Below are 27507 nucleotides of genomic sequence, written 5' to 3' on the forward strand. Positions count from 1 at the left end.
TCATTTGTTTGTTTGTTTTGTTTTGTTTTGTTTGAGACGGCATCTTACTCTGTTGCCTGGGCTTGGAGTGCAATGGCGTCATCATAGCTCACTACGGCCTCGAACTCCGTAGTCTGAGTGATCCCTCTGCCTCAGCCCACCACAGTGCTCAGTACCCAAGGATTGGCTTCAGGAAGTCAGTCAGGTAAACCCCAGAAACTAGATGCAAATGTTTTGTATACGTCTGTTTTTACAGAAAACAAGTCTTTGGTTCTCAGATTCTCTAAAATGTTATATTCTGCAAAGGTTCAGAGTACCTTTGCTGCGAAGAAATCTTGAGATTATGTACTAACAGCTGCAGACACACCTAAACTTCAGCAAGGATTTAGAAAGAACAAATAGGTATTTGGTTTCTAACACCTAAATACTTTTCTTCCTATAGTCTTTGTTAGCTTGGGTACCACAAACCAACAACTTAGAGCAAACACTTACAAACCATAAAGGAAGAGGAAAGCATTTTTTACCTAAGGTAGGAGAAGTTTGGCTGTGGGCTAGACCAAAGAGGAAGGGTACCCTCCTCATTATATCAGAATTCACAGAAAGTTGCTTTCTTGTTTGCTTCCTGACTACTTAATTGGAAGGCACTTTGAGCATTTAACCCTTTCTTATATAGTATACAGGTGTTCAATATCTACTTTTTCAAGATGACAGGACAAAAGAGGTAATTTTTGTCTTTTAACATAGAGCTATGTGAAACAACATGCCTTATCTGAGGTGAGACCACTATTTACATTAATAAAACTTTCTAACTCATAAGATGCCATCGTTATGCCCCATTAAATTTTCACAATATTTCCATAGCTGAATAAATAAAAATTCCCTTCTTTTTATTAGGAATAACTAAACCATAATTATCTTAATGTTTGACATGAAGTTTCACAGCTGTCTCTTATCAACTGTTTGTATCCTATAACTTCAGTTTTTACATGTGTAAACGAGCAACACTATTTCCTACCTTAAAAATTCAGGTAAAGATAAATAGGCCAATGTTAGTCACTGTTGTTGGCTAAAATTTACTGTATTTAATTTATTTCATGTAAGTAATTTTGACCTTATTTTCAAACTAATACTTTACTAGAGTTTAGGGTTCTTTCCATAGCTTTAATTTATGCTCTGAATGAGACAATAATCCAGCCAATTTTCTGACAGCTGTTTATATCGAGTAAGTTGTGGAATCTGCTATGTTTATGGAGTTCAAAAAGAACATTAATATTTCACAACTGGATTTTTTTCTTTAATTTTTTTTTTTTTTTTTTTTTTGAGAAAGAATCTCACTCTGTTGCCCAGGCTAGAGTGAGTGCCGTGGCATCAGCCTAGCTCACAGCAACCTCAAACTCCTGGGCTCAAGCCATCCTCCTGCCTCAGCCTCCTGAGTAGCTAGGACTACAGGCATGCGCCACCATGCCTGGCTAATTTTTTTCTATATATTTTTAGTTGGCCAATTAATTTATTTCTATTTTTAGTAGAGACGGGTCTCGCTTTTGCTCAGGCTGGTCTCAAACTTCTGACCTTGAGTAATCCACCTGCCTCGGCCCCCCAGAGTGCTAGGATTACAGTCGTGAGCCACTGCGCCCAGCCTAATTTATATATATATATATATATATATATATTTTTTTTTTTTTTTTAGTTATCCAGTTAATTTCTATTTTTTTTATTAGAGACAGGGTTTCACTCTTGCTCAGGCTGGTCTCGAACTCCTGAGCTCAAATGATCCACCAGCCTCGGCCTCCCAGAGTGCTAGGATTACAGGCATGATGAGCCACTGTACTTGGCCTTATATATATATAATACACACACACACACACATACATACATATATATATATATTTTTTTTTGAGACAAGGTCTTGCTCTGTTGCCTCTGCTAGAGTGTAGTGACATCATCATAACACACAGGAACCTCAAATTCCTGGGCTCAAGAGATCCTTGACCTCTTGAGTAGCTACAAGTATATGCACATACCACCAGACCTGGCTGATTTTTTAAAAATTTTTTTTAGATCAATGTCTCACTATTTCCCAGGCTGGTCTCAAACTCCTGGCCGCAAGTGAACCTCCTGCTTTGGCTTCCCTCACTCTAGATTATAGGCATGAGCCTCCACATCTGGCCTGGATTGTTTTTTCTTCTTTTCCTTTTCATTGTTTTTAAATAGAGACAGGGTCTTGCTATGTTGCCTAGGTTGTTCTTGAACTCCTGGGCTCAAGCAATCATCTTGCCTCAGCCTCTTGAGTAGCTAGAACTATGGGTGGGCACACATGCCACTGCACTCAGCTTGTTTTCTTAATTTGCCTTTCCCTCATAAGCTTACAAAACACTCGGGCATTATATGTTTTTGATATGATAGGGAAGTACCTAACTGTGTAATGATGAATGGAATTGTAGGCTACCAAAAGAGGGGGGGAGTAAACCAAACTGATAACTGTGGGTAGTGAATAACTGATGAAGCAGAAAAATATTTCTAAATAATAACAAAACCTCTCCAAAGGACTAGAAGGATAAATCACTTTAAGAGGAAAAGAGGGACTGAATAATAACATGCCCTTAGTCCTAGCTATTCGGGAGGCCGAGTCAGGAGGATGACTTGAGCCCAGGAGTTGGAAGTCGTACAGAGCTATGATCACACCACTGACCTCCAGCTTGGGTGACAAGGCAAGATCCTGTCTCTAAATAAATAAAAATAAAAATAAATTTTAAAAACTAGAAAAGGGGAATCACATGTCCTTGCTTCATCTCAGTAATCATGCTGTTATCCTTACATGGAGGACACTTAATACCTAGGACAGTGATATCAAACTGAGGATGGAGATATTGGTTATGGAATCAATTTCAAGAGTCACACTATGATTAAGAACAGTATAAGTATTGTTTGGCATTCTGCTATAAAAGAAAAAAAGAACAGTAAAAGTAAATATCTAAAATGAAATGAATCTGTTTCATGTATGTTTATAAGTATATATGGATCCAGATGTTAAACAGATTTCTAGCTACGCTAAAAAGTCTGAAAGCCACTAACCTATAAAACTGTAACCTTAATAAGAATAAAAAATAGCAACAGGGACTGTGGTCCCTTAAAAATCCCAAATCCTAATTTCTCAAGTTCAATCTGTGAAAATCATCATAACACTGTGAAGTATTTGAAATGGAAATTCCTAAGATCTGCCCTTACAATGAATTATTGTTACAGTGGATCTCAATTTTTAGCAAGTACTTTTCCTTTTATCTTTTCTAAGGTGAAAACATTTGTCCCATGAGAATAAAGGGCTCACTAGAGGGCAAACTTGAGCAAGAAAGATTTTAATGAGCCAAGGCTCATGCCTATAATCCTACCATCTGGGAAGCTGAGGCAGAGGATCACTTCAGCTCAGGAGTTCAAGACCAGCCTGAGCAAGAGCAAGATCCCTGTCTCTACTAAAAATGGAAAAAATTAGCTGGATAACTAAATATAGAAAGAAAAAATTAGCCAGGCGTGGTGGTGCAAAGCTGTAGTCCCAGCTACTCAGGAGGCTGAGGCAGAAGGATGGCTTGAGCCCAAGAGTTTGAGGTTGCTGTGAGCTAGGCTGAAGCCAGGGCACTGTGGCCCCAGTAAACAGAGTGAAGACTCTGTCTCAAAAAAAAGCATCCCTTGCTTGAACTTTTCCTAAAAGAAACTTTACAAATACTCCAAGAGTTGAGTAATAAGACACAAGAACCTCCCCTCTTACCCCTATTCCTTTGTGCAGCATGAGAACATTTATTAACGTACTAATGACTCATTCTAACTCTTACCCATTTCTCTGTATTATCTTTGCAACTTTCTGTGAATCTATAATTCTTTCAAAATAAAAAATTTTTAAAAATATCTATCTTCTTAATAATTTACAAGTAACAAGTGCCAAAATTTTGAGCAGGGAGAATTCTAAAGTTGTAATAAGTTACTTGTGTCAAGGCAGAAGGTAATCACTGTGGAAAAAATCCTCAGCGTAATGCAAAGGCGAAACAAATGTAAATGTGGAGAATTTAAGTCAAAATTTTAAAGGTGACTATTACAGGAAGTATGGAAATGTTTTCTAATATTTGGGTCCCATTTAATGTGTCTGAATTTTATGGATGAATTCTAGCTTGACTAAATGAATAAGTCTTCGTTTACCTACTGATCAACTTTACAAAATTATGGCATTTGGTCAAGATTTCTAGCATTACCAATCAATCCTATACTTGAATATGCATCCCTTCTTGGGAAAAAGCTCATAACCATCATCCAAATTCTCTTTCAAAAGGAATACTTGAAACAAAACTAAAAATGTTTAACAAAAAACTACCAATTTGTTTTTAAAGTCAGACGTATTTATAATTCTTACCTATTATTTTCAAAGTGTTTTTTAAATGCTGATCATCAGCATTAACTTCACAGCAACTTCAGTCAGCTCATCTCTGCCCTAGGATTATATTCTTTCCTTCCTGTTCACAACAATTTAACTGTGCACAACTGATTCTCATTTTCTTCCCTCCAATTCTTGTTGCCAAACTGCAACTGCAGAAGGGAATTCTTTTTAAAATATTCTACACTAAAATTTCAAAAAGAACCTACAGTAGGAAAAACTTATATGCAATTCACCATTTAAAAAAATAATACCCAGATTTATTTCAAGCAGATGTTTTTCAGAAACTACCTCTCTTTACAATTGGCAACAAGTTAAATCAAAAAATAAGGAAAACTGTGAAGCAAGCTTATTTTGGTTCACATTTTATCTTCTTGTGAGATTGGTTATTATATCAAAGTTTAATCTCAGAACAAACTAATCGAATAGCTAAATATAGAGAATTTAACCCAAAAAACTGTACATGTATTCCTCAAAAAATTAAAAATAGAATTATCATATAATCTAGCAACCCCACTTCTGGGTATATATCCAAAAAAAAGTGAAAGGAGAATCTCAAAGACATATTAGCCAAGAGGTGGGAGCAGCCCAACTCTGTCCACTGACCAATGAATGGATAAACAAATGTGGTATATGGCCTGGCACAGTAGCACACGCCTATAATCCTAGCACTCTGGGAGGCAGGCAGATTGCTCCAGGTCAGGAGTTCGAAACCAGCCTAAGCAAGAATGAGACCCCGTCTCTACTGTAAGTAGAAAGAAATTAATTGGCCTACTTATATTTAGAAAAAATTAGCCGGGCATGGTAGCGCATGCCTGTAGTCCCAGCTACTCGGGAGGCTGAGGCAGTAGGATTGCTTGAGCCCAGGAGTTTGAGGTTGCAGTGAGCTAGGCTGATGCCACAGCACTCACTCTAGCCTGGGCAACAAAGCAAGACTCTTTCTCAAAAAAAATAAATTAATAAAAATTAAAATTAAAAAATGTGGTATATATACACACAAAGTAGTATTTTTCCATCCTAAAAAAGAAATTGTGCCACATGCTAGAGCCCTGAGGACATTATGCTAAGTGAAACAAGTCAATCACAAAAAGATACTGTATGAATCCATTTATATGAGAGGTATCTGAAATAGTCAAATTCATAGAAACAATGTAGAATGGTGGTTACCAGGGGCTAGAGAAAGAAGGAAATGGAAAAGTTGTTGCTAGTTTCAGTTTTGAAAAATGGCAAAGTACTGGAGATCTTTTTCACAACATTGTGAATATACTTAATACTACTGAACTGTGCACTTAATAGTTGAGACATTTTATGGGTTTTTTTTTTTTTAGTTTCTGTTTTTTACAATTTAAAAAACTTCTCAGGCCGGGCGCTGTGGCTCACGCCTGTAATCCTAGCTCTTGGGAGGCCGAGGCGGGCGGATTGCTCAAGGTCAGGAGTTCAAAACCAGCCTGAGCAAGAGCGAGACCCCGTCTCTACTATAAATAGAAAGAAATTAATTGGCCAACTGATATATATATATATATATAAAAAAGTAGCCGGGCATGGTGGCGCATGCCTGTAGTCCCAGCTACTCGGGAGGCTGAGGCAGGAGGATCGCTTGAGCCCAGGAGATTGAGGTTGCTGTGAGCTAGGCTGACGCCACGGCACTCACTCTAGCCTGGACAACAAAGTGAGACTCTGTCTCAAAAAAAAAAAATAAATAAAAAAAAATAAAAATAAAAATAAAAAACTTCTCAAAATATGCATCTAAGCCAGGCACACCTGTAGTCCCAGATACTCAGGAAGCTGAGGTGGTAGGACTGCTTAAGTCCAGGAGTTTCAGGCCAGCCTGAGCAACACAGTGAGACTTTAAAAGAAAAAAGAAAAAAAAAAAAACAGTATGTAAATATAGATTATTATTTTCATGGAATTATTAGTGCAAGAGAGCAGAAATTACACAGTGGAGAAACAAGACAGCACCCTAACTTGATGGACAATCAAAGTGAACATCACCAATGAGGGCAAACGGCTATCATGGGCCTGCAGATGTGGTACCCTAAGAACACAACATTGCCTGTGTAATCTGAACCTCTCAGGAATAAACACCAGACAAATCCAAATTGTGGAATATTCTCTATATAATGATTTAATAATAATACAATTTCTATATTATTTTGTATCTAAATGTAATATGTAAACATTTACTAGAAGATTAAAAAGCTTTGAAGTAAATTTTTACTGGAAAAAGTGATGAAAGAATGAAATATGGAATATAAATCATATAAGTGTTCTATCATTGTTTCCTAAATTTGAAAAATATACTGTGACTATAGTTAATCTTTGATCTTAGGAAAGAAATGCTCAAGTATTAAGTAAAGGAGAATGATGTCTTTAACCTATTCTCTAACAGTTCAGAAAAAGTGTTTACACAGAGAATGAAAAAGCAAATGTGGCAAAATGTTAAAAAATAGTGACTCTACTCTAGATCAAAGAGTTTATAAGAGTTCTTTGCTATTTTTAAATTACTTCAAAATAAGAAGTTTTTAAAAAGCATAATCTTTTTTTTTATTTCGGCATATTATGGGGGTACAAATTTTAAGGTTTCAAAAAATGCCCATTCCCTTCCTTCCCCCCTCAAGTCTGAGTTTCCAGTGTGACCATCCTCCAGATAGTGCACATCTCACTCATTATGTATGTATATACCCACTCCCCTCCCTAAAAAGCATAATCTTAGGTCAGGCGAGGTGGCTCACGCCTGTAATCCTAGCACTCTGGGAGTTCGAGGGGGGCGGATTGCTCAAGGTCAGGAGTTCTAAACCACCCTGAGCAAGAGCGAGACCCCATCTCTACTATAAATAGAAACAAATTGATTGGCCAACTAATATATATAGAAAAAATTAGCCAGGCATGGTGGCGCATGCTTGTAGTCCCAGCTACTCAGGAGGCTGAGGCAGGGGGATCGCTTGAGCCCTTGAGGTTGCTGTGAGCTAGGCTGACGCCATGGCACTCACTCTAGCCTGGGCAACAAAGCAAGACTCTGTCTCAAAAAAAAAAAAAAAAAAAAGCATAATCTTAAATTCGGTTTCTCTAAATTCCAACAAAAACCTGTATGCAAAGAAACTATTTAAAAAAGAAAATTTGTCCTACGTAAGTGTAAATGCCAGCAAATTCACCAAGTACCACAAATCTATATTCAAAAACAAGTATGCTAATTAGTCTAATAGACTCTGACCCAGCTTTAGTAGATAAGACCAAAATGCAACAGTCAATGCCAAATGAGATTACAGGTTTCAGAGGGCAAGAAATCACTGTGGATTACTGATCAGGAGATGGGCTTTGCAGGGGAACTGGACCTAGAAAGGCCCAAGCAGATTAAGTGAAGAGTAAAACAGGGAACGGTGAATAGTGAAGACAATTTATCCATTTTTGAAATGTTGGTAAGGATTCAGAGGTTTAAATAAGCAACAAAATAAAGGTAAACCACATAGAAGAGAAGAGGGCATACTGATGAGTGTGTCACAGGAGAGGGGGTTGTTAAGCTAAAAGTGCGGTAAATGGAGAATAACTAGTCTCTTTTTGTTTTTTTTTTGAGACAGGGTCTCACTTTGTTGCCCAGGCTAGAGTGAGTGCCGTGGCATCAGCCTAGCTCACAGCAACCTCAAACTCCTGGGCTCAAGCGATCCTGCTGCCTCAGCCTCCCGAGTAGCTGGGACCACAGGCATGCGCCACCATGCCCGGCTAATTTTTTGTATATATCTTAGTTAGCCAATTAATTTCTTTCTATTTATAGTAGAGACGGAGTCTCGCTCTTGCTCAGGCTGGTTTCGAACTCCTGACGTCGAGCCATCCGCCCGCCTCAGCCTCCCAGAGTGCTAGGATTACAGGCGTGAGCCACCGCACCCGGCCACTAGTCTCTTAAAGGGGAGGCCAGTAAAGATTTCAAACCAGCCCAGCGCCATGGCTCATGCCTGCAATCCTAGCACTCTGGGAGGCTGAGGCAGGCGGATTGTTCAAGGTCAGGAGTTGTAAACCAGCATGAGAAAGAGCAAGATCCCATCTCTACTAAAAATAGAAAAAAATTAATTGGCCAACTAAAAATATATAGAAAAAAATAAGCCGGGCATGGTGGCACATGCCTGTAGTCCCATCTACCTGGGAGGCTGAAGCAGGAGGATCGCCTGAGCCCTGGAGTTTTAGGTTGCTGTGAGCTAGGCTGATGCCACAGCACTCTAGCCTGGGCAACAGAGTGAGACTTTGCCTCAAAAAAAAAAAAAAAAAAAAAGTAAAAAGAAGAGCACAAAAATATCTTCCTTTCCCTTACTTTGAAACGTGTCATTCTCAAAGGTGAGGCTCTTTTCAATTTTAAAAAGCGCATACGGCAAGATGCAGTGGCTCAAGTCTATGATCCTAGCCCTTTGGGAGGCCAAGGTGGAAGGACCGCTTGAGGTCAGGGGTTCGAAACCAGCCTGAGCAAGAGTGAGATCCCCGTCTCTATTAAAAATAGAAAAAAAATTAGCTGGGCGTGGTGGCATGCACCTGTAGTCCCAGCCACTCAGGAGGCTGAGGAAGGATGGCTTGAGGCCAGGACTTTGAGGTGCTGTGAGCTAGGATGACGCCACTGCACTCCATGTTGGGCAACAGAGCGAGACCCTGTCTCAAAAAAAAAAAGAAAGAAAGAATAATAAATAAATAAAGCATATAAGAAGCAGACTGTAAGGACTAAATTTCTCTACTGAGACTACAACTTGCTCTTCATGACAAAGCCTATAATTTCCTCATAAGCCATCTGTCTCAGGTGCTAATGGTAAAAGATTGAGAAACACCCCCCATCCTCTGTTATGCAAACTGTTATCTCACTACCTAGTAAAATTTAAACATCATCCTTCCTAATTAAAAAGAGAAAGTTGGCCAGGCGGGTGGCTCACCCCTGTAATCCTAGCACTCTGGGAGGCTGAGGCAGGCGGATTGCTCAAGGTCAAGAATTTGAAACCAGCCTGAGCAAGAGCAAGACTCTGTCTCTACAATAAATAGAAAGAAATTAATTGGCCAACTAATATATATAGAAAAAATCAGCCGGGCATGGTGGCGCATGCCTGTAGTCCCAGCTACCTGGGAGGCTGAAACAGCAGGATTGCTTGAGCCCAGGAGTTTGAGGTTGCTGTGAGCTAGGCTGACGCCACGGCACTCACTCTAGCCTGGGCAACAAAGCGAGACTCTGTCTCAAAAAAAAATAAAAATAAAAAGGGAAAGTTATACTTTGCCAGTAGTATCAGAAACTACCTGAAACTCCTACAGACTTTTTTAAAGCATTTTAAAGATGTAGATTATACTGCAGACCACAGTACAAGAGAATTTAGGTTCGGTGTATATTCAAGTAAACCCGTATTAAGTAACTTCAAGAGCTTTTATCACATTCATCCTAGCTCTGCCACTTAATACCCACTTCATAAAAGTAATAGTAAACACATAGCACCACTATATGCCAGGTACCATTTTAAATATGTAGCTACATTAATTGACTTAATCACCACAGCAACCCTATTAGTAAAGTATTATTACTACCTCCATTTTATAGATGAGGAAATTAATGCACAGAGAAGACAAGTGACAATCCCAAGGTCACACAGCTAGTAAGCTGTAGAGCCAGTATATGAATACAGGCAATCAGCCCACAGTGACTTTAACTATCTCCCCTCATTTCATCAAGTTACTTAATCTCTCTCCTCCACCTCCACTTCTCCTCTAAGGGAGTGGAGAAGCTAATAGTCACATGCTCTTTTCTGAATCCTGTAGAGGCAGACAGGCTTCAGAATTCAGAATTTTCCTAGTTTTCAGAAGATAATAAGTACTCCATTATCAGGCCTATTAATATTTCAATAGTCAAACAAAATGAAAGCACATTCACATTAAATGGGATGAATAAATAGCTGTAATAGACTTATATCATTGCAAATCAAATTAGGTTTTGTCACCAAAAAAGTAATATAAAGTGCAATTTTCAGAGCTATTTGGATTTTGGAATTGTAGCTAACAAACTTGGTAGAATTGTCATCAAAATTAAATAATACATATACATAAGTGCTTACCACAGGACCTAGTACACAGTAAGTAGGCACAATATATGGTTGCTATTATATTAAAAATAAAATGTTGTTTTATTAACTGTACATGATTGGATACATTTTTAATTAAAAGCCCCAAGTAACAGGGCAACAGTGCAGGGTACCCAAATGGATGAGGTGTGGTTGGGGGAAGATGCCTTAGCAACATTAAAAACAAAACATGCACCTATTATGAATAAAGATACCAGGAAATATCTTATAAAATTAAGAGGTGGGAAGGAAGGCTCCAAAAAAATTCTCCAGAGGACATTTTTCAGACCATAAGAATTTAAGCAATCTTTTTAAAAAAAAGTCTATTCAATTCTCTTTTATAAAATCACAGGTAGCTTTGGAGGAGGAAAAAAAGGGTTTAAAACTCTAATAATTTGAATTTTAGGTTCTCAGCATTGTATCCTCTGAAACACATTACCTGAACAATTAGGTTTGGAAATAAAAATGGAAACAACTACAGATATATTTTTTAAAAAAACCACTAAGGCTGGGCGTGGTGGCTCATGCCTGTAATCCTAGCACTCTGGAAGGCCAAGGCGGGAGGATCGCTCAAGATCAGGAGTTTGAGACTAGCCCGAACAAGAGTAAGAGCAAGACCCCCCATCTCTACTAAAAATAGAAATAAATTAATTGGCCAACTAAAAACATATAGAAAAAATTAGCCAGGCATAGTGGCACATGCCTGTAAGTCCCAGCTACTCGGGAGGCTGGCTGAGGCAGAAGGATCGCTTGAGCCCAGGAGTTTGAGGTTGCTGTAAGCTAGGCTGACACCAGGGCACTCTAGCCCAGGCAATACAGTGAGACTCTGTCTCAAAGAAAAAAAATACTAGGCTGGGCAAGGTGGCTCATGCCTGTAATCCCACCACTTTTGAGAAGCTGAGGTGGGAGGATCACTTGATGTCAGAAATTCTGAGACCAGCCTGGACAACACAGTGAGACCTGGTCTCTACAAAAAATTTAAAAATTAGCTGGGAGTTGTGGGGCAAACCTGTAGTCCCAGCTATTTGGGAGGCTAAGGCAAGAGAATGGCTTAGGCCCAGGAATTTGAAGTTGCAGTGAGCTATGATAATACCACTGCACTCTAGCCTGGGTGACAGAGCAAGACCCTTTCTCAAAAAAAAAAAACAAAAAAATTCATGCTTCAGTCTTTTCAAAAGCAATAATGATTTAACTCTTCAACAGACAATTCCTTTATAAATAACCATCCAAGAAAATTATAATAGTCACACAGTGGCAAAATATTTAAGATCACACAAATCTTTACTTTTGCACAACATAACACAGCAACATACTCGACAGTTTTCAAAGAAAATAAATGCTGGTATAAAAGGATCTTTTGAATTATTAATGTAAATACTCATCACAATTATCAAACACTTAAACAGAATTCTCTTGGTCCTGGCTCTAAGATACTAATAAGCAGTGTTAGGTTTCCTGTTTCCGTTATGATTTCAATGTACTTTTAATATTTTATTTGTATTATGTCTAATGGGGTCCATCACACAGAGATCTAAGTATTTCTCAACTTCTTTTTTTGAAAAAAAGCAACATGTTCAATTTATTTCACTTTTCCTATTTTCCTATTCCAAAAATAGGTTATTTAACAACTTACTATATTTTAGTCTTTAAATCCTTTTTAAATTCAGTCATCCAGCACTTAGTGAACACTGATCTATGCTTAACAAGCTTCAAAGCTGACAATCTGTGTTTCCCTTATGAACAAGTGGATTTCAGTATTGCCAGGGCCAGGCCAACCAAGGCAAAACAGAATTTATCTAATTTAAGACCCTGAACCACTCACAAGAAGAATCCAATTTCCTAAAATGTCCATAGCTAACTACACTGACTTGAAAAACAATATTTTTACAGCAAACAGGTATTGCCTGGGTGAGAAACAGAAGAATGCTATCATTTCTAACTACCAGGTTAACTACTTACCAAAACCATAAGCTAAATGCTAGCGGCAAAATATAGGTAAATCCATTTTTATTAAAACAGGGTTGTTTTCAAACCTTAAAGAACTGTGTATCATTCAAAAATGCATCCAGAATACCTAATATCTACCATTTATAACCTTAGGCAATTTACTTAATCTCTGAGCCTTGGAGGTTTTATCTGTGAAATGGAGATTAATAGAATTTACTTAATTGGATTTTTAGCATCAAATGAAACAATGTAGCATCAAATGAAACAATGTATACAAAGTATTGGCACAGTACTGGCACTAGAAAATACATAGTAGCTATTATTAAGTACAGAAAGTAAAGCTTGGCAACTTTCTTAGATGGCAAGAATATACAGAGTATTATAAGAAGTATGAGATTTTTTTTTTTTTTTTTTTTTTTGAGACAGAGTCTCACTCTGTTGCCCAGGCTAGAGTGCCGAGATGTAAACCTGGCTCACAGCAACCACAAACTCCTAGGCTCAAGCAATCCTTATGCCTTAGCTTCCCAAGTAGCTGGGACAACAGGCATGCACCACCACACCCGGCTAATTTTTTCTACACATTTTTAGTTGTGCAGCTAATTTCTTTCTATTTTTAGTAGAGGTGGGGTCTCACTCTTATTCAGGCTGGTCTTGAACTCCTGAGCTCAAACGATCCTCCTGCCTTGGCCTCTCGGAGTGTTAGAATTACAGGCGTGAGCCACCGCGCGTGGCCAGGAATATGAGTTTTTAAAGGCTAAAAACCACTCTTCTATAGTAAGGTGACTATATAAAATTGGTTCAAGGGGAAAGATGAAATTATGTACTACTTAAACTTGAAGTGGGCAACCAGATTTGTGAAACCATTTGCAAGACTAATTACCAGTTCTACAAGGATTGGGATCTGCCACCCAAGTTACCCATCCCCAGATGTAACTGCTTTGTTCAGTTTGCCAGTATGTCCCATTCTGAATTTACAAGTAACTTTTAAAACAGGTTTAACACATTTATCAATTTACTATTTATCCCTAAAAATCAGTTACCTCCAAACATTGTCTAAGAATCATCTGCATCAGAATCACTTATTTAAAATGCAGATTGGTGGAGTAGAGCTCAGAAATCTATGCACATGTGTTTTGAGGTCCACTGTTTAGCAAAACATTCTATATTAAAACCACCCAAAACATAACTTGACCTCCAACTACTTTCTTGCAGTATCTGTCACTACAATAAGCTTCTGTTCTACTGGTAATGTCTGGATTAATTCAGGAAGGTAGGGAGAACAGTACCAATAAATATCCAGAAATAAAGATGCACTTTAAAGACACGAGTAACTAGTAAGAAGTAACAAGTTTCATTTTTTATCAACATGAAATTAACTCAGCCATTAACAGTTAAGAACATAAACCAGGCTCACGCCTGTAATCCTAACACTCTGGGAGGCCAAGGTGGGCAGATTGCTCAAGGTCAGGAGTTCGAAACCAACCTGAGCAAGAGTGAGACCCCATCTCTACTAAAATAGAAAGAAATTAATTGGACAACTAATATATAGAGAAAAAATTAGCCAGGCATGGTGGCACATGCCTGTAGTCCCAACTACTCGGGAGGCTGAGGCAGTAGGATTGCTTGAGCCCAGGAGTTTGATGTTGCTGTGAGCTAGGCTGAGGCCATGGCACTCACTCTAGCCTGGGCAATGAAGCGAGACTGCCTCAAAAACAAACAAACAAAAAGAACATAAATTAGGCCCTATAGAAAAGTTGAACTTAGGAAGATAAGATCTAGTTTCATAAAGAGCTGTATTCTAAAATAGTACACAGTAAAGTACGGTTTTCTTTACATGTAAAAGGTTGAAAATTAACCTCATTAGAAACTTCAAGTCTAATAAAACATGCCTGGCATAGTTTGGATATAACACATCTAGTTATTTAGTATATAAAATCTACTTGCAAAATTTATTTTTAATTCCATGTTACAGGTTTCTTTCCACTCAGATTCAAACTAGGTTTTTAATGCCTAACGAATAATCACTTCCAAAACAAATCAAACTAATGGAACATGCAATGGAAGAGCTCACTCTCAATACAGTACTGTATAGCAATAGGCATACTACAGCTGTGTAAGTCAGAAAGTGACTGACATTTGACTCTACTATTTATTTTACTGTGAGAGCCCTTTATTGACACCTGGGCAGACAAACAGAATAATCACCAAAAATTAAGTGTTTTAACTATGTACAACCCAACACAATCATTCAAGCATACTACTTGAGGGCCTAAATTCTCAACCTGGACACTTTAGTAGAAGCTACTGATACCACTACTCACTGCTTCACCAGAATGGCTGTATATTTTTCCCACCAAAAGTAGCGCTATTGCACCATACGTTTCATGGTCTCTGTAAAGAAAAGAAATCATTGTCTTGGTTTATATTTCCTTCAAAAACAAGTAAATTTTCTACAAATTGCTTTAAAAACTTAGTGAAATCTGAAGTTTTTTAAAGAAATTATCTCGATTCTTTTTAATGCAACAGTACCCCCACATACAGTCAATATTTGTAGAAAGATCAATTTGAAAATACAACCAGCTACAACCTTTAATACACATGTACCAAAAAATTTAAATGCACTAGCATTTTTAAGCACAATTTATGGTTCCTCATTTCATGTCAGGTCACAAAAAAAATGGAGTGAGATTTTTCAGGACTTCAAAATGGCTTTATAACTATTTTTAAGATGTGGAGAACAACTGACAGATTAAATCCCCAGAAAAGGGAAAAACCACTGGTTCGAGGAAATAAAGTCCCTTCATGTATGGATTAAGAAGGCTAAAAAACTACCTTTTCAGAAGCCTGGGCTGAAGGCTTTTACCTTTTGCAAACAATCTTGATTGGTTCAATTTTTCTATGTTTGGAATTACTAAAGTTAGAGGTGTGTTTAGGGGATAGACCTAAAAGTTTGCAGCCAGATAAGAGATATCCAGCCAGGCATGGTGGCTCACGCCTGTAATCCTAGCTCTCTGGGAGGCTGAGGTGGGCAGATCATTTGAGCTCAGGAGTTCGAAACCAACCTTAGCAAGAACGAAACGCTATCTCTACTATAAATAGAAAGAAATTAATTGGCCAACTAATATATATGGAAAAAATTAGCCGGGCATGGTGGCACATGCCTGTAGTCCCAGCCACTTGGGAGGCTGAGGCAGGAGGATCGCTTGAGTCCAAGAATTTGAGGTTGCTGTGAGCTTGGCTGATGCCACCGCACTCACTCTAGCCTGGGCAACAAAGTGAGACTCTGTCTCAAAAAAAAAAAGAGATATCCATACTCATTTCTACTGACCCCAAACAAGGAACAAGGCCCAAAAGAGGCCCTGAGAAGACTGTGGCTGTTGCCCCTTCAGTTTGCTTCTGAGGGAAAAGAACTATTTTATCTTTATTTTTTTGAGACAGAGTCTCACTGTATTGGCAAGGCTAGAGTGCTGTGGTGTCAACCTAGCTCACAGGAACCTCAAATTCCTAGGCTCAAACGATCCTCCCACCTCAGCCTCCACAGGAGGTAAGACTACAGGCATGCGCCACCATGCCTGGCTAATTTTTTTCTATATATTCTTAGTTGGCCAATTAGTTTATTTCTATTTTTAGTAGAGACTGGGTCTCGCTATTGCTCAGGCTGGTTTAGAACTCCTGAGCTCAAACGATCCGCCTACCTCGGCCTCCCAGAGTGCAGGATTACAGGTGTGAGCCACCATTCCGGCCAAGAACTATTTTAAAACATGGATATGCAGCCAAAGGGGGATGCAACCGGGAAAAAAAAATCCAGAATGTAGAAAATTCTACAAAACGAAGTCCATGGTTTAACAAATAAACTGCGGAGGAATAAAATAGCAGAACTACAAATAAAAACAACTTAAGAAAAATCAACCATTTGCAATGTATGAATTTTATTTGGATCCTAATTTGAAAAGTCTTGAGATGTTAGCTTGGACTTGATATTTGATGATATAAAGGAATTGTTGCTAATATTTTAGGTGTGACAATGGTAGTATGGTTATTTAAGTTCTTATCTGTTTAGAGATCTACACTGAAATATTTATGGAAAAGTGATATGCCTTGGCTTAACTTCAAAATAATACACTGGAGACACACATGTGATTTAACGTTTGGCTGAAAGTTTATGTTGAAGCTGGGAGATACAGACATGCAGGTTCATTTCCCATAATAAAAAAGTAAAGGCTGGGCGAGGAGGCTCACACCTGTAATCCTAGCACTCTGAGGCAGAAGGGCTGCTTAAACTCAGGAGTTCAAGACCAGTATGAGCAAGAGTGAGACCCCATCTCTACTAAAAGTAAAAAAAATTAGCCTGGCACTGTGGTGCATGCCAGTAATCCCAGCTATTCGGAAGGCTGAGGCAGAAGGATCACTTGAGCCCAGAAGTTTGAGATTGCAGTGAGCTATGATGATGCCACTATACTCTAGCCAAGGTAACCAAGCGAGACTCTGTCTTAAAAACAAAAAAAAAATGTTCAACAGAAAGCATGGCACAACCACTAATTTATTATCCTGTCTAAAATAGTCGCAAGATAGTTAAGCAACCTGAAGGAATACTTTTTATACATTAAAAGTACAAAAGCATAAGATTAAGAAAACAGAATAAGAAAAAACAATTTGTAGGGTTGAATATGCTCATCTGCTAGCACAGATTATTGTCATTAGACATTGCTAATGAGCTCAAGAGTAGGCAGATAGTTTAAATTAGCCAAGAGGGCTGGGTATAAAACAGTAGAGGAGCTGAGGCTAAACTAAAGACTACATGTTTCACCTAAAGGCATCCAGATTTATTTATTTATTTACATGAGGTCCTTCAAGGAAAGGCATCCAGTTTTTAAATAAATACTATGCCCCCCAAAAATCTGTTTTTAACCATTTACTCCAAATATCCTCACATATCATGTCATTTATGAGCCAAAGGAAGAAGTAACAATCAAACCAAGATGATACAGAAAACCAGGCCACCTGATCACTCTATTCACTTTACATACACATAAACTGAGGAATAGTTTGCTTGTTTGTGTTTAAGTGAACTGCCCAAAGCCAAATGAATTTGCTTCATAAGACCTAGCTAAAGCCTAGAGGCCGTGAATTGCCCAAAGTCACAGTGCTAATTGGAAAAGGCCGGTACAGGTACTAGAACTCTGAATCCAAGTACCCTGAAACTCTGTCCAAGTTAATAATCTACTATTTTGTACAATTTTCTTTTCTGGAGTCACATGTGTCTGGCTCCTTTTTTTCACAAAAAGATTTTTCTCAAAAATGTGTTCTTCAACCACATTCTGAAAATAAGCCCAAATAAATAATGCAATGACAGGGAAGTGAAGAATTTCAAATACTCACAAAGGCAGACTCCTAGTCATCCATACACACATAATAATCCTGTGTTCTACAGACACCTTTTCCACATGATGGACAACTCTTCCAATTTTGAAACACAATTCTATACCATATATAATGTTAGTAATAAAATATAGCAGAAATTAATAAAAGCAATTAACTAGCCCTTTTGAGGACTGGAAAAAAACATACATACATTGACACATTTAATACCCAAATGTTCATTCTTTCCTATCTCACTGGACAGGCAAGAACCAAAACTTCAGAGCTTACTACATTTGCCCCAATATTCAGCTAAGCAAATGAGGAGCCTCCAGAGCAGTTTTCATCGGTATTAACTGACTTAAGAATCTGGTTGGCTCCAATACCTATATCCTTTATATTATCCCAAACAGCCACTGGAATCAAGGTAAGCACTAAATTTCAGAAATATGTAATTCTTTACTTGCTGCTTAAAATAAAACTGGCCCAACTAACTTTATAATACAAAACTAGAAAAAGCACAGGTTTTAGAATCAGACCAATCTATATTTAACCCTTACTTTGCCACTTAGAAGGTAACTGGCAAATTAAATGAGCTTCAATTTCTTCTTATATAAATGAAAAATACCACCATAGCTATAAAGACTAAAGCATGAGATACAATGCCTAGCACATAACAGGCCCTCAGTAGGAAGCTCTTATTATTTTTACCAAGATGTTTTTATTTTAAAGTCACTGATGGGCTGGGTAAGGTGGCTCACACCTGTAATCCTAGCACTCTGGGAGACCGAGGCAGGCGGATGGCTCAAGGTCAGGAGTTTGAAACCAGCCTAAGCAAGACCCCGTCTCTACCAAAAATAGAAAGAAATTAATTGACCAACTAATATATATAGAAAAAATTATCCGGGCATGGTGGCACATGCCTGTAGTCCCAGCTACTCCAGAGGCTGAGGCAGAAGGATTGCTTGAGCCCAGGAGATTGAGGTTGCTGTGAGCCTGGCTGATGCCACGGCACTCACTCTAGCCTAGGCAACAAAGCGAGACTCTGTCTCAAAAAATAAAATAAAATAAAATAAATAAAGCCACTGATGAATATTATTCACAGCCTTGGTAAAGTCTATAAAAAGTATCTCTTGAGTCCATCTGTTAACTCCAAAACTGCACATGAAGTAGTCAATCAATGTAAGTGCAAATTACAAAATAAACTGGCAGATCTATTTGTCCACATTATATTAAATTACAAAAAAGGGATACCCAATTAGTCAATCATTGGTCCAATAATAATTCCTTGAATTGCTAAATTTAAAAGTAAAGTAAAATGGAATTTCCTTTTCATTTCCATAACTGGTGCCTCCCATATAATAAGCCTCTGGAGTACAGAAGTATGTCTTATATATGCTATACTCAGAATACCTAGGAAGGTGCCTTTTCTTACAATGTGCTCAATAAATATTTGTTAAATTAAAAGTTCTCTTAATAGCTTTTTAAAAAATTAGTATTTTTTAATAGGATCCTTTCACTTCAAAACATTCAAATGTAAAAGGTTCATATTAGGAATAGCTCCTCCAAAGAAATCGCTGTTTATAAGAAGCACTATTAACAAAAGAGACTAAAACTAAAATTGCAATTCTCTTCCAAAGAAAATTTTAAAAACAAACAAAAACACTGACACACTGAGCACCTCAAAACAGGAAAGCACTATCCATTCCATTTCCAAAATCAACTTACCTTTCTGCACCTTCCTTTTGCAGATTTGAAATCCAGATTCTCACACAATCACTGGCCTTCTTTTCTGTTTGATCCAATAGCATACACACTACTGAGTATCTCTCCTCTCTCTCTCTTTTTCTCTCTCACATATATCAATAGAAAGCACACTTGTCTTATCTAGCTTTCTAACAATAAAAACAAAAGTACAAAAATCCTAACCCAAAATTCTTTAAAAAAAAAAAAAACAACAGGCTGGGTACCGTGGCTCACACCTGTAATCCTAGCACTCTGGGAGGCTGAAGCAGGTGGATCATTTGGGTTAAGGAGTTTGAGACCAGCCTGAGCAAGAGCAAGATCCTGTCTCTACTAAAAAAAAAGAAAGAAATAAGCTGGACAACTAAAAATATATAGAAAAAAATAGCCAGGCATGGTGGCGCATGCCTATAATCTCAGCTTGGGGGGGGGGGGGGGAAGGGGGCTGAGGCAGGAGAATCCCTTGAGCCCAGGAGCTGGAGATTGCTGTGAGCTAGGCTGACGCCATGGCACTCTAGCCCAGGCAACAGAGACTCTGTCTCAAAAATATAAAAAATTGGTCAGGCACAGTGGCTCACGCCTGTAATCCCAGCTCTCTGGGAGGCTGAGGCGGGCGGATTGCTGGAGGTCAGGAGTTCAAAACCAGCCTGAGCAAGAGTGAGACCTTGTCTCTACTATAAATAGAAACAAATTAATTGGCCAACTAATATATATAGAAAAAATTAGCCGGGCATGGTGGCGCATGCCTGTAGTCCCAGCTACTCGGGAGGCTGAGGCAGAAGGATTGCTTGAGCACAGGAGTTTGAGGTTGCTGTGAGCTAGGCTGACGACACGGCACTCACTCTAACCTAGGCAACAAAGCGAGACTGTCTCAAAAATAATAATAATAATAATAATTTAAAAAAACCCTTCAAGGCCGGGTGCGGTGGCTCAGGCCTGTAATCCTAGCACTCTGGGAGGCCGAGGCAGGCGGATTGCTCAAGGTCTGGAGTTCAAAACCAGCCTGAGCAAGAGTGAGACCCCGTCTCTACCATAAAAATAGAAAGAAATTAATTGGCCAACTAACATATATATATATATATATATAAATCAGCCGGGCATGGTGGCTCGTGCCTGTAGTCCCAGCTACTCGGGAGGCTGAGGCAGGAGGATCGCTTGAGCCCAGGAGTTTGAGGTTGCTGTGAACTAGGCTGACGCCACGGCATTCACTCTAGCCTAGGCAAGAAAGCGAGACTCTGTCTCAAAAAAAAAAAACCCTTCAGATTAAACAAGGTATAGAGTAACTGTAAAGGCTGTCACCTTTTCCCCCTGAACATCATACTTCAATATGAATGTAAACTGCTTTTTTCCCCAAATGGGAAAGGATTCTTGTGTCTTGGTGGGAGAGCAAGGAGTTAAAAATGAAATATATATACATATATATTAACAAGCCACTTCGAAACAGATGAGATACTATCAGAGTGTGTGCTATTGCAGGAAACAGAATGGAGAGCCATGAAAGGGAGTCTCTGCACTTCATATCTGCAAAAGAAGAGAATAAAAAGGTTAACTTAACTCTGGACTTACATTATCTCCTTTACCTGTTTAAAGCAGTGTCCATAAATGGTTTAAATCAAAAGATGAAAATGTACTGGTTAAAACAGGTTTGTAGGTGAACTCAACCTTCTTGTCCTTTAATACATAAATTTAAACTGTATCTATAGTACAATATTAGAAGTCACTTTAACACTTTTCTGCCACTCCACCTTGACATTAAAGGTTAAAAAAACATATCTCCGATCTCTTCTTTAAACTTTTCTTAAAACTACCACTAAAATTAGCAAAATGTGCTTCCCTAATAAACACTTATCCTAAGGGAAATTACTTCTAACAGTAAGAATAAGAGTTAAAAGGCTCACTTTTACAAATCCTCGTCCCCCTGCAAGGGGTGACAGGTAACCTTTTGGGAACCCCAGCGTCCACACCTCTTTCTCGAACCCTACTAAGCTCTACTAAAGTTAAAGGTTAATTTGAGGACAGACAAGTGCCTCACAAGCAATCTCCCCCGCTCAGTACCCCATTCTCTGCAAAAAAAAAAAAAAAAAAACTCCATCTGCCTTTTGTATCAATTAACCCACCCGACCCAGTGTGGGTAAGCCAGGGCCAGGATGCAGGAGGCCAGGGATGAAGGCTGAGACTCGCGAGCCCATCTGCACCCGCGCCCTGCCACCTGGGGCAGGGACCGCCCTCTTCTGGCCTGGCGCGCCTGCCCCACTCCCAGCGCGCGCCACGCGCCGCGCAGGACCAGAGGGCGGTGCAGGCGGCGGGGCCCGCGGGCGCCGGAGAGGCGAGAGCCCGGGGTGAGGGGGCCGCTCGGGCTCGCTCCTTCCCTCGGGACCGAGCGGAGCGGGCCGGAGAAAGCTGGGGTCAAGCGCGGTACCTTTTGGACAGGTCCATGAGGACCCCGGAGAAGAGCTTCTCCCCGAGGCGGAACGACACGACGAGCGCGTCCTCAATGATGTGGTCCAGCGTGACCCGCACCTCGGAGCCCGGAATCAATTGCGACACCGCCGAGTCCCCGCCCGCCGGCGGCACGAGCGCCGGGGCTGCGGGCTGAGGCAGCGGCGTCTCCTCGCGCTCCTCCGGAGCCAGGGGCTGCTCCGGCGGCGGTGCAGAAGGTGGAAGTTCGGGCCCTTCCTGAGGCGCGGCTGCCGCCGGCTCCGCCACCCGAACGGGCAGCTTCTCCTCAGCCTCCAGCTCTGGCCCCGCCGCCTCTGGGCTGTGGGCGAGCTCCCCCGGCGGCGGCGGTGGTGGCGGGAGCGGCGGCTCGTCGGCCTGAGGAGCAGACTTCTGCCCGTCGGCCTCGCCATCCGGCACAGACGCTTCCGTGGCCGTGACCGGGAGGGGGTCAGTGCCGGCCTCGCTGCCGGGGATGGGTTCCATCTCCGGCTCGGCCTCGCCGGCGCCCCCCTCCCCGGGGGACGCTGCAGTCGCTGCCGCCTCTGCAGCTACGGCCGCCATTTTCTTCCTGGCTTCTCCCTCCTCCAACTCGGGCAGCAGCGGCGGCGGCGGCAGCGCTGCTTGGTTCCCTGAGCCTTCCCCGCCCTCCCGCGAACAGTTTTGTCCCGCCCTTTCCCTGATGCTCGTTATTGGCACCGCGCCATTGGTTCCGTGCTACCCCCGCTCCCGCACTTGTGATCTTCCATTGGCCAGACTGGGAAGTCTATCATCTAGTCAGTCCGTCCCTCCCACGGAGAGTAGGAACTTCTCATTGGCCAGATGAGTTGTCAAATGTGGACTCTGAGAGGAGGAGTGAGGGGGGTGGGCTCAAAGGGGGCGGGGGAAGTCACAAAAGATGAACCGTATACTTATCGCTTCTTTCTATTGGCTGGAAGGGGAAATGTAGTTTTATGGTTGGCCTACGCTCCTGCCCGTTATCAGCCAAGTCTTCGGAGGTGGGAGAAAGGAGGCAATCACGTGGCGTACCAGTTCTTTCAAAGGCAACCGAGGGGAGGAGCAACAAGGTAATGCGAGAGGGGAACCGCTTCCCAAGAATCTCTGCGCAGAGATCCTTATAATAAATGTTATTTCTAGGCACGGACCTTCTTGTGGCCGCGTGTGGGCACGACAAGCTCCTGTGGGAAAGACAACTAAAGTTTGAAATATAATCCTACACACACTTTTGAGTATCTGCTATGCTAATCACGGTACGAGGTGCTGGGGATTGAATGATGTCCCTAACCTCATGGCAGCTACTTCAGCCTCCACATAAAGAATGTTGTTTGTTTTTTTTTTTACTTCTCCCCACTTTGTAGGAACAAAGCACCTACTTATCTTTAAAAAAAAAAAAAAAAAAGGAAAATGCTAATGGCAAAGGAGAGACTTGGTGGAGTCCTGAGACATTGCTGGACTACCATGTGAACACTGCTTATTCTCCAAATCCACTGGAAACTGGACACACCTGGTTTCCTGCTTAAGCCTTTTTCTTTCCTGTCCTCTCCTATGTTGTCCTACACAGTATCTCTCTCTTCAGCGTCCTGATGCCTCTCTCTCTCTACTTTCACTTCAAATCTCTTGCTTTTACAGAAGTAGAAAATTGACATAAAAAAAAAAAAAAAAAGAAAGAAATCTCTTGCTTTGTTGTTTCTGGAAGAATTTGCTGAACTCATTTCTCTCAAATGGCACCCCAGACTCAGCCTTTCCTCCAGAAGAGATCGTAGGCACTGACAATGCCTACAGGACATGGGAGAAAAGATGCTAGCATTAAGGGGAGTAAAAATAAAATTCTATTTAAAAAAAAAAGGTCGGAGGAGGGAGGGAAAGGGTATTTATTGAAACCTTAAAATCTGTACCCTCATAATATGCCGAAATAAAAAATAAATAAATAGACACTAAACCATGTCATGCAACCATTACCAGTGGTCAGATATAGAAACATATTCAGTGTTCCAGTAGCCAGCTGTACTCAAGCCTTCTTTCAGACACTATGTCCCATCAAAGGATGACCACTATCCTGACTCTAACATCATAGATATGTTTTGTATAATATATGTGTGTGTGTACATATATGAAATAGCATTGCTTGAAACATTTCAATAAACATTTGCTAAACCTTAAAAAAAAAAAAAAAAAAAAAAAAAAAGGTCTAGGCCGGGCCCAGTGGCTCACCCCTGTAATCCTAGCACTCTGAGGCCGAGGTGGGCCGATCATTTGATCTCAGGAGTTCAAGACCAGCCTGAGCAAGAGCAAGACCCAATCTCTACTATAAATAAAAAGAAATTAGTTGGCCAACTAAAAATATATAGGAAAAAATATGTAGAAAAAAATATATAGAAAAAATGGTGGTGCATGCCCGTAGCCCCAGCTACTCTGGAGGCTGAGGCCGGAGGATGGCTTGAGCTCAGGAGTTTGAGGTTGCTGTGAGCTGGGCTGATGCCGCCACACTCTAGCCCAGGCAACAGAGTAAGACTCTGTCTCAAAAAAAAAAGGTCTGGTCATGATGGCTCACACCTGTAATCCCAGCATTTTAGGAGGCTGAGGAAAGAGGATAGCTGGAGGCTGTAAATTCAAGACCAACATGGACAACATTGCAAGACTCTATCTCCACACACACAAAAAAAAAAATTTCAAAAGAATGATTACAGCCAGAATTTTTTTTTTTTTTTTTTTTTTTTGAGACAGAGTCTCGCTTTGTTGCCCAGGCTAGAGTGAGTGCCATGGCGTCAGCCTAGCTCACAGTAACCTCAAACTCCTGGGCTCAAGCAATCCTGCTGCCTCAGCCTCCCGAGTAGCTGGGGCTACAGGCATGCGCCACCATGCCCGGCTAATTTTTTCTATATATATTAGTTGACCAATTAATTTCTTTTGTTATTTATAGTAGAGACGGGGTCTCACTCTTGCTCAGGCTGGTTTCAAACTCCTGACCTTGAGCAATCCGCCCACAACGGTCTCCCAGAGTACTAGGATTACAGGTGTGAGCCACCGGGCTCGGCCTACAGCCAGCATTTCTTAAGTACCATGTATCAGGCACTAGTATAAACAGTATGGTATATCATCTCATTTAATTCTTAACAATAAGGCAGGTACTACTATTATACTCATTTGATATCATTTTATAAATTGAGATTTTGAGACATGAAGAGAATGCCCAAGGTCACTCAACTGGAAAGTTGCATAGTCAGAATTACAGTTTTACATGGAAAAGACTGAAAATGCAATAAGCAAATATCACCATATGCTCTGCCTATTTCAAGCCAGGTGGCTCTTGAGGAAAGGCCAGTAGGAAATCCTAGTCAGGGCAGTTCCAGAATCTCATTTCAAAATAACAGAAGGAAATGAATGTACTTTGTGTTCACTTTGTACCAGAGATTTTCCCATAAACTCTCGTTTAAAATCCTGTAAGTTAAGTCTTCTTCTTCTTTTACAGATAAGGAAATTGAGCCTCAACTCTGTTAAAGATCTTATGGTACATAGCTAGCCAGCAGCAGGTCCTATCTAACCCAGGTCCTTCCAAGTTCATGACTGTTTCACTAATTCATTCATTCGACAGATAGTTATTTCCTGCAGGCTAGATGGCTGCCATTAGCAGACACAGATCCTGCCTTCCAGGGATTTCACCATGACACTTTGTAGTTAACCATAATCAATTAATTTAACACAACATAGTGTCTATGAAATTGCTAGACCCTGAGGTCCCACATTGTATAATCCCCCTTAGGGAGAATACTACAGTTTCCATCCTGGGATGGGATTACCTCTTGCAGTAATTCATCGCAGGATGCTGCAGTGAATAATTTAAATTTCAGGTTTATAGCAGTTTTTGGCATACCAAGTTACTCTCCATTAGTACTGGCATACTTACCAAGTAAGCCACCATTTTCAACTTGCCAGTCGACAGCCTCTACTGGCTCCCTGAGTGCACATGGAGTGTACCACCTTTGGCTTGGCTTTTAAGGCTGTGTTCTCACCCTATCTTTCAAGGTCTGTTCTCCGCTACTCTTCAGGCTCCCTGATACTAGGAAGATCTGGTCATGTATTCCTCATCCATTCATCCAACCAATAAACATCGAAGGCCTATTACGTGTCAGTTACTGGACTAGGCAATAAAGAACATAAAAAATTTAGTAACTGCCCTCTGCTGGGGCTTATTTTTCTAGTCAAGAAGCTAGAAAATAGGCCGGGTGTGGTGGCTCACACCTGTAATCCTAGCACTCTGGGAGGCCAAGGCGGGTGGATTGCTCGAGGTCAGGAGTTCAAAACCAGCATGAGCAAGAACGAGACCCCGTCTCTACTAAAAATAGAAAGAAATTAATTGACCAACTAAAAATATACATACGAAATGGTGACACATGCCTGTAGTCCCAGCTACTTGGGAGGCTGAGGCAGGAGGATTGCTTGAGCCCAGGAGTTTGAGGTTGCTGTGAGCTAGGCTGATGCCACGGCACTCACTCTAGCCTGGGCAACAAAATGAGACTCTGTCTCAAAAAAAAAAAAAAAAAGAAGCTAGAAAATAAACAAACAATGAATAAACAAGATGATGACATATTGTGAGCAGCACCATAAGAGAAATAGAGATGATAGAGAGTAGCTGGTGGAGGACCTGAAGGGTGTCACCTTCAGGTAAGGTGGTCAGAAAAGGCCTCTCTGAGGACAGGACATTTTAACTAAGATGCAAAGGGAAAAAAGGAGTCAGCTATTGGCATTGCTGGATGAACATTTGACTCAAAAGGAATAACAATTGCTTAAAGTTCTCAGGCAAAAGAGGGCTTGGCTTATTCCAGAAACCATTTAGTTGAAAAGGAATGAGGATGAAAAGGAAAACACGGCCGGGCCAGGTGGCTCACGCCTGTAATTCTAGCACTCTGGGAGGCTGAGGCGGAGGATCACTTAGGTCAGGAGTTCGAAACCAGCCTGAGCAAGAGTGAGACCCTGTCTCTACTAAAAATAGAAAGAAATTAATTGGCCAACTAAAAATGTAGAGAGAAAAAATTAGCTGGGTGTGGTGGCACATGCCTGTAGTCCCAGCTACTCAGAAGACTGAGACAGAAGGATCTCTTGAGCCCAGGAGTTTGAGGTCACTGTGAGCTAGGCTGACACCATGGCACTCTAGCCCGGGCAACACAGTGAGACTCTGTCTCCAAAAAAAAAAAAAAGGAAAGGAAAACAGGACCCAAATCATATGTTATATACTACAGATACAAACTCAAGGGATTCTGGGGGGAGCTCCAAATCTAGTGGGGAACGTGGCTTTTCCATTTGCTGTTGTATCCTAGTCCGCTCTGCATTCAGCCTCCTCCTGGCATAGAATTAGCATACAGGAGGCCCTTGATATTTGTGTGATGAATAATCAATTGGTATTTGTGGCTGGCTAGATGGATGGATGGATGGATGGAGGAGGGTTCAGTGGATTGGAAGGTTGGATGGATGGTTGATAGATTGGCTGCATAGTTGGAGGATTAGACAGATGGTTGACTAGATGGATACATGGTTGGATAGACAGATGAATGGTAGGGA

At 40.5% G+C, this 27507-nt stretch overlaps 1 protein-coding gene across 5 annotated transcripts in view; it reads right to left on the bottom strand.

The window, feature by feature from the left end:
• Positions 1 to 22580, bottom strand: part of PWWP2A (PWWP domain containing 2A) — a 40835-nt gene extending 18255 nt beyond the window's left edge. For 2 of the 5 annotated variants that reach the window (XM_020283761.2, XM_020283760.2), the window contains exon 1: positions 21935 to 22578. In XM_020283761.2, coding sequence (XP_020139350.1) covers positions 21935 to 22515 — 581 coding nt within the window. In that variant the 5' untranslated portion in view covers positions 22516 to 22578. Of the gene's footprint in view, positions 1 to 14735; positions 14805 to 19500; positions 19868 to 21934 lie in introns of those variants that run through there. The other 3 variants (XM_012786355.3, XM_075996252.1, XM_075996253.1) reach the window with 3 other exon arrangements.
• Between the last annotated feature and the right edge of the window lie 4927 nt (positions 22581 to 27507).

Source organism: Microcebus murinus, chromosome 21 (assembly GCF_040939455.1).
Source record: "Microcebus murinus isolate Inina chromosome 21, M.murinus_Inina_mat1.0, whole genome shotgun sequence".
Lineage (NCBI taxonomy): Eukaryota > Metazoa > Chordata > Mammalia > Primates > Cheirogaleidae > Microcebus > Microcebus murinus.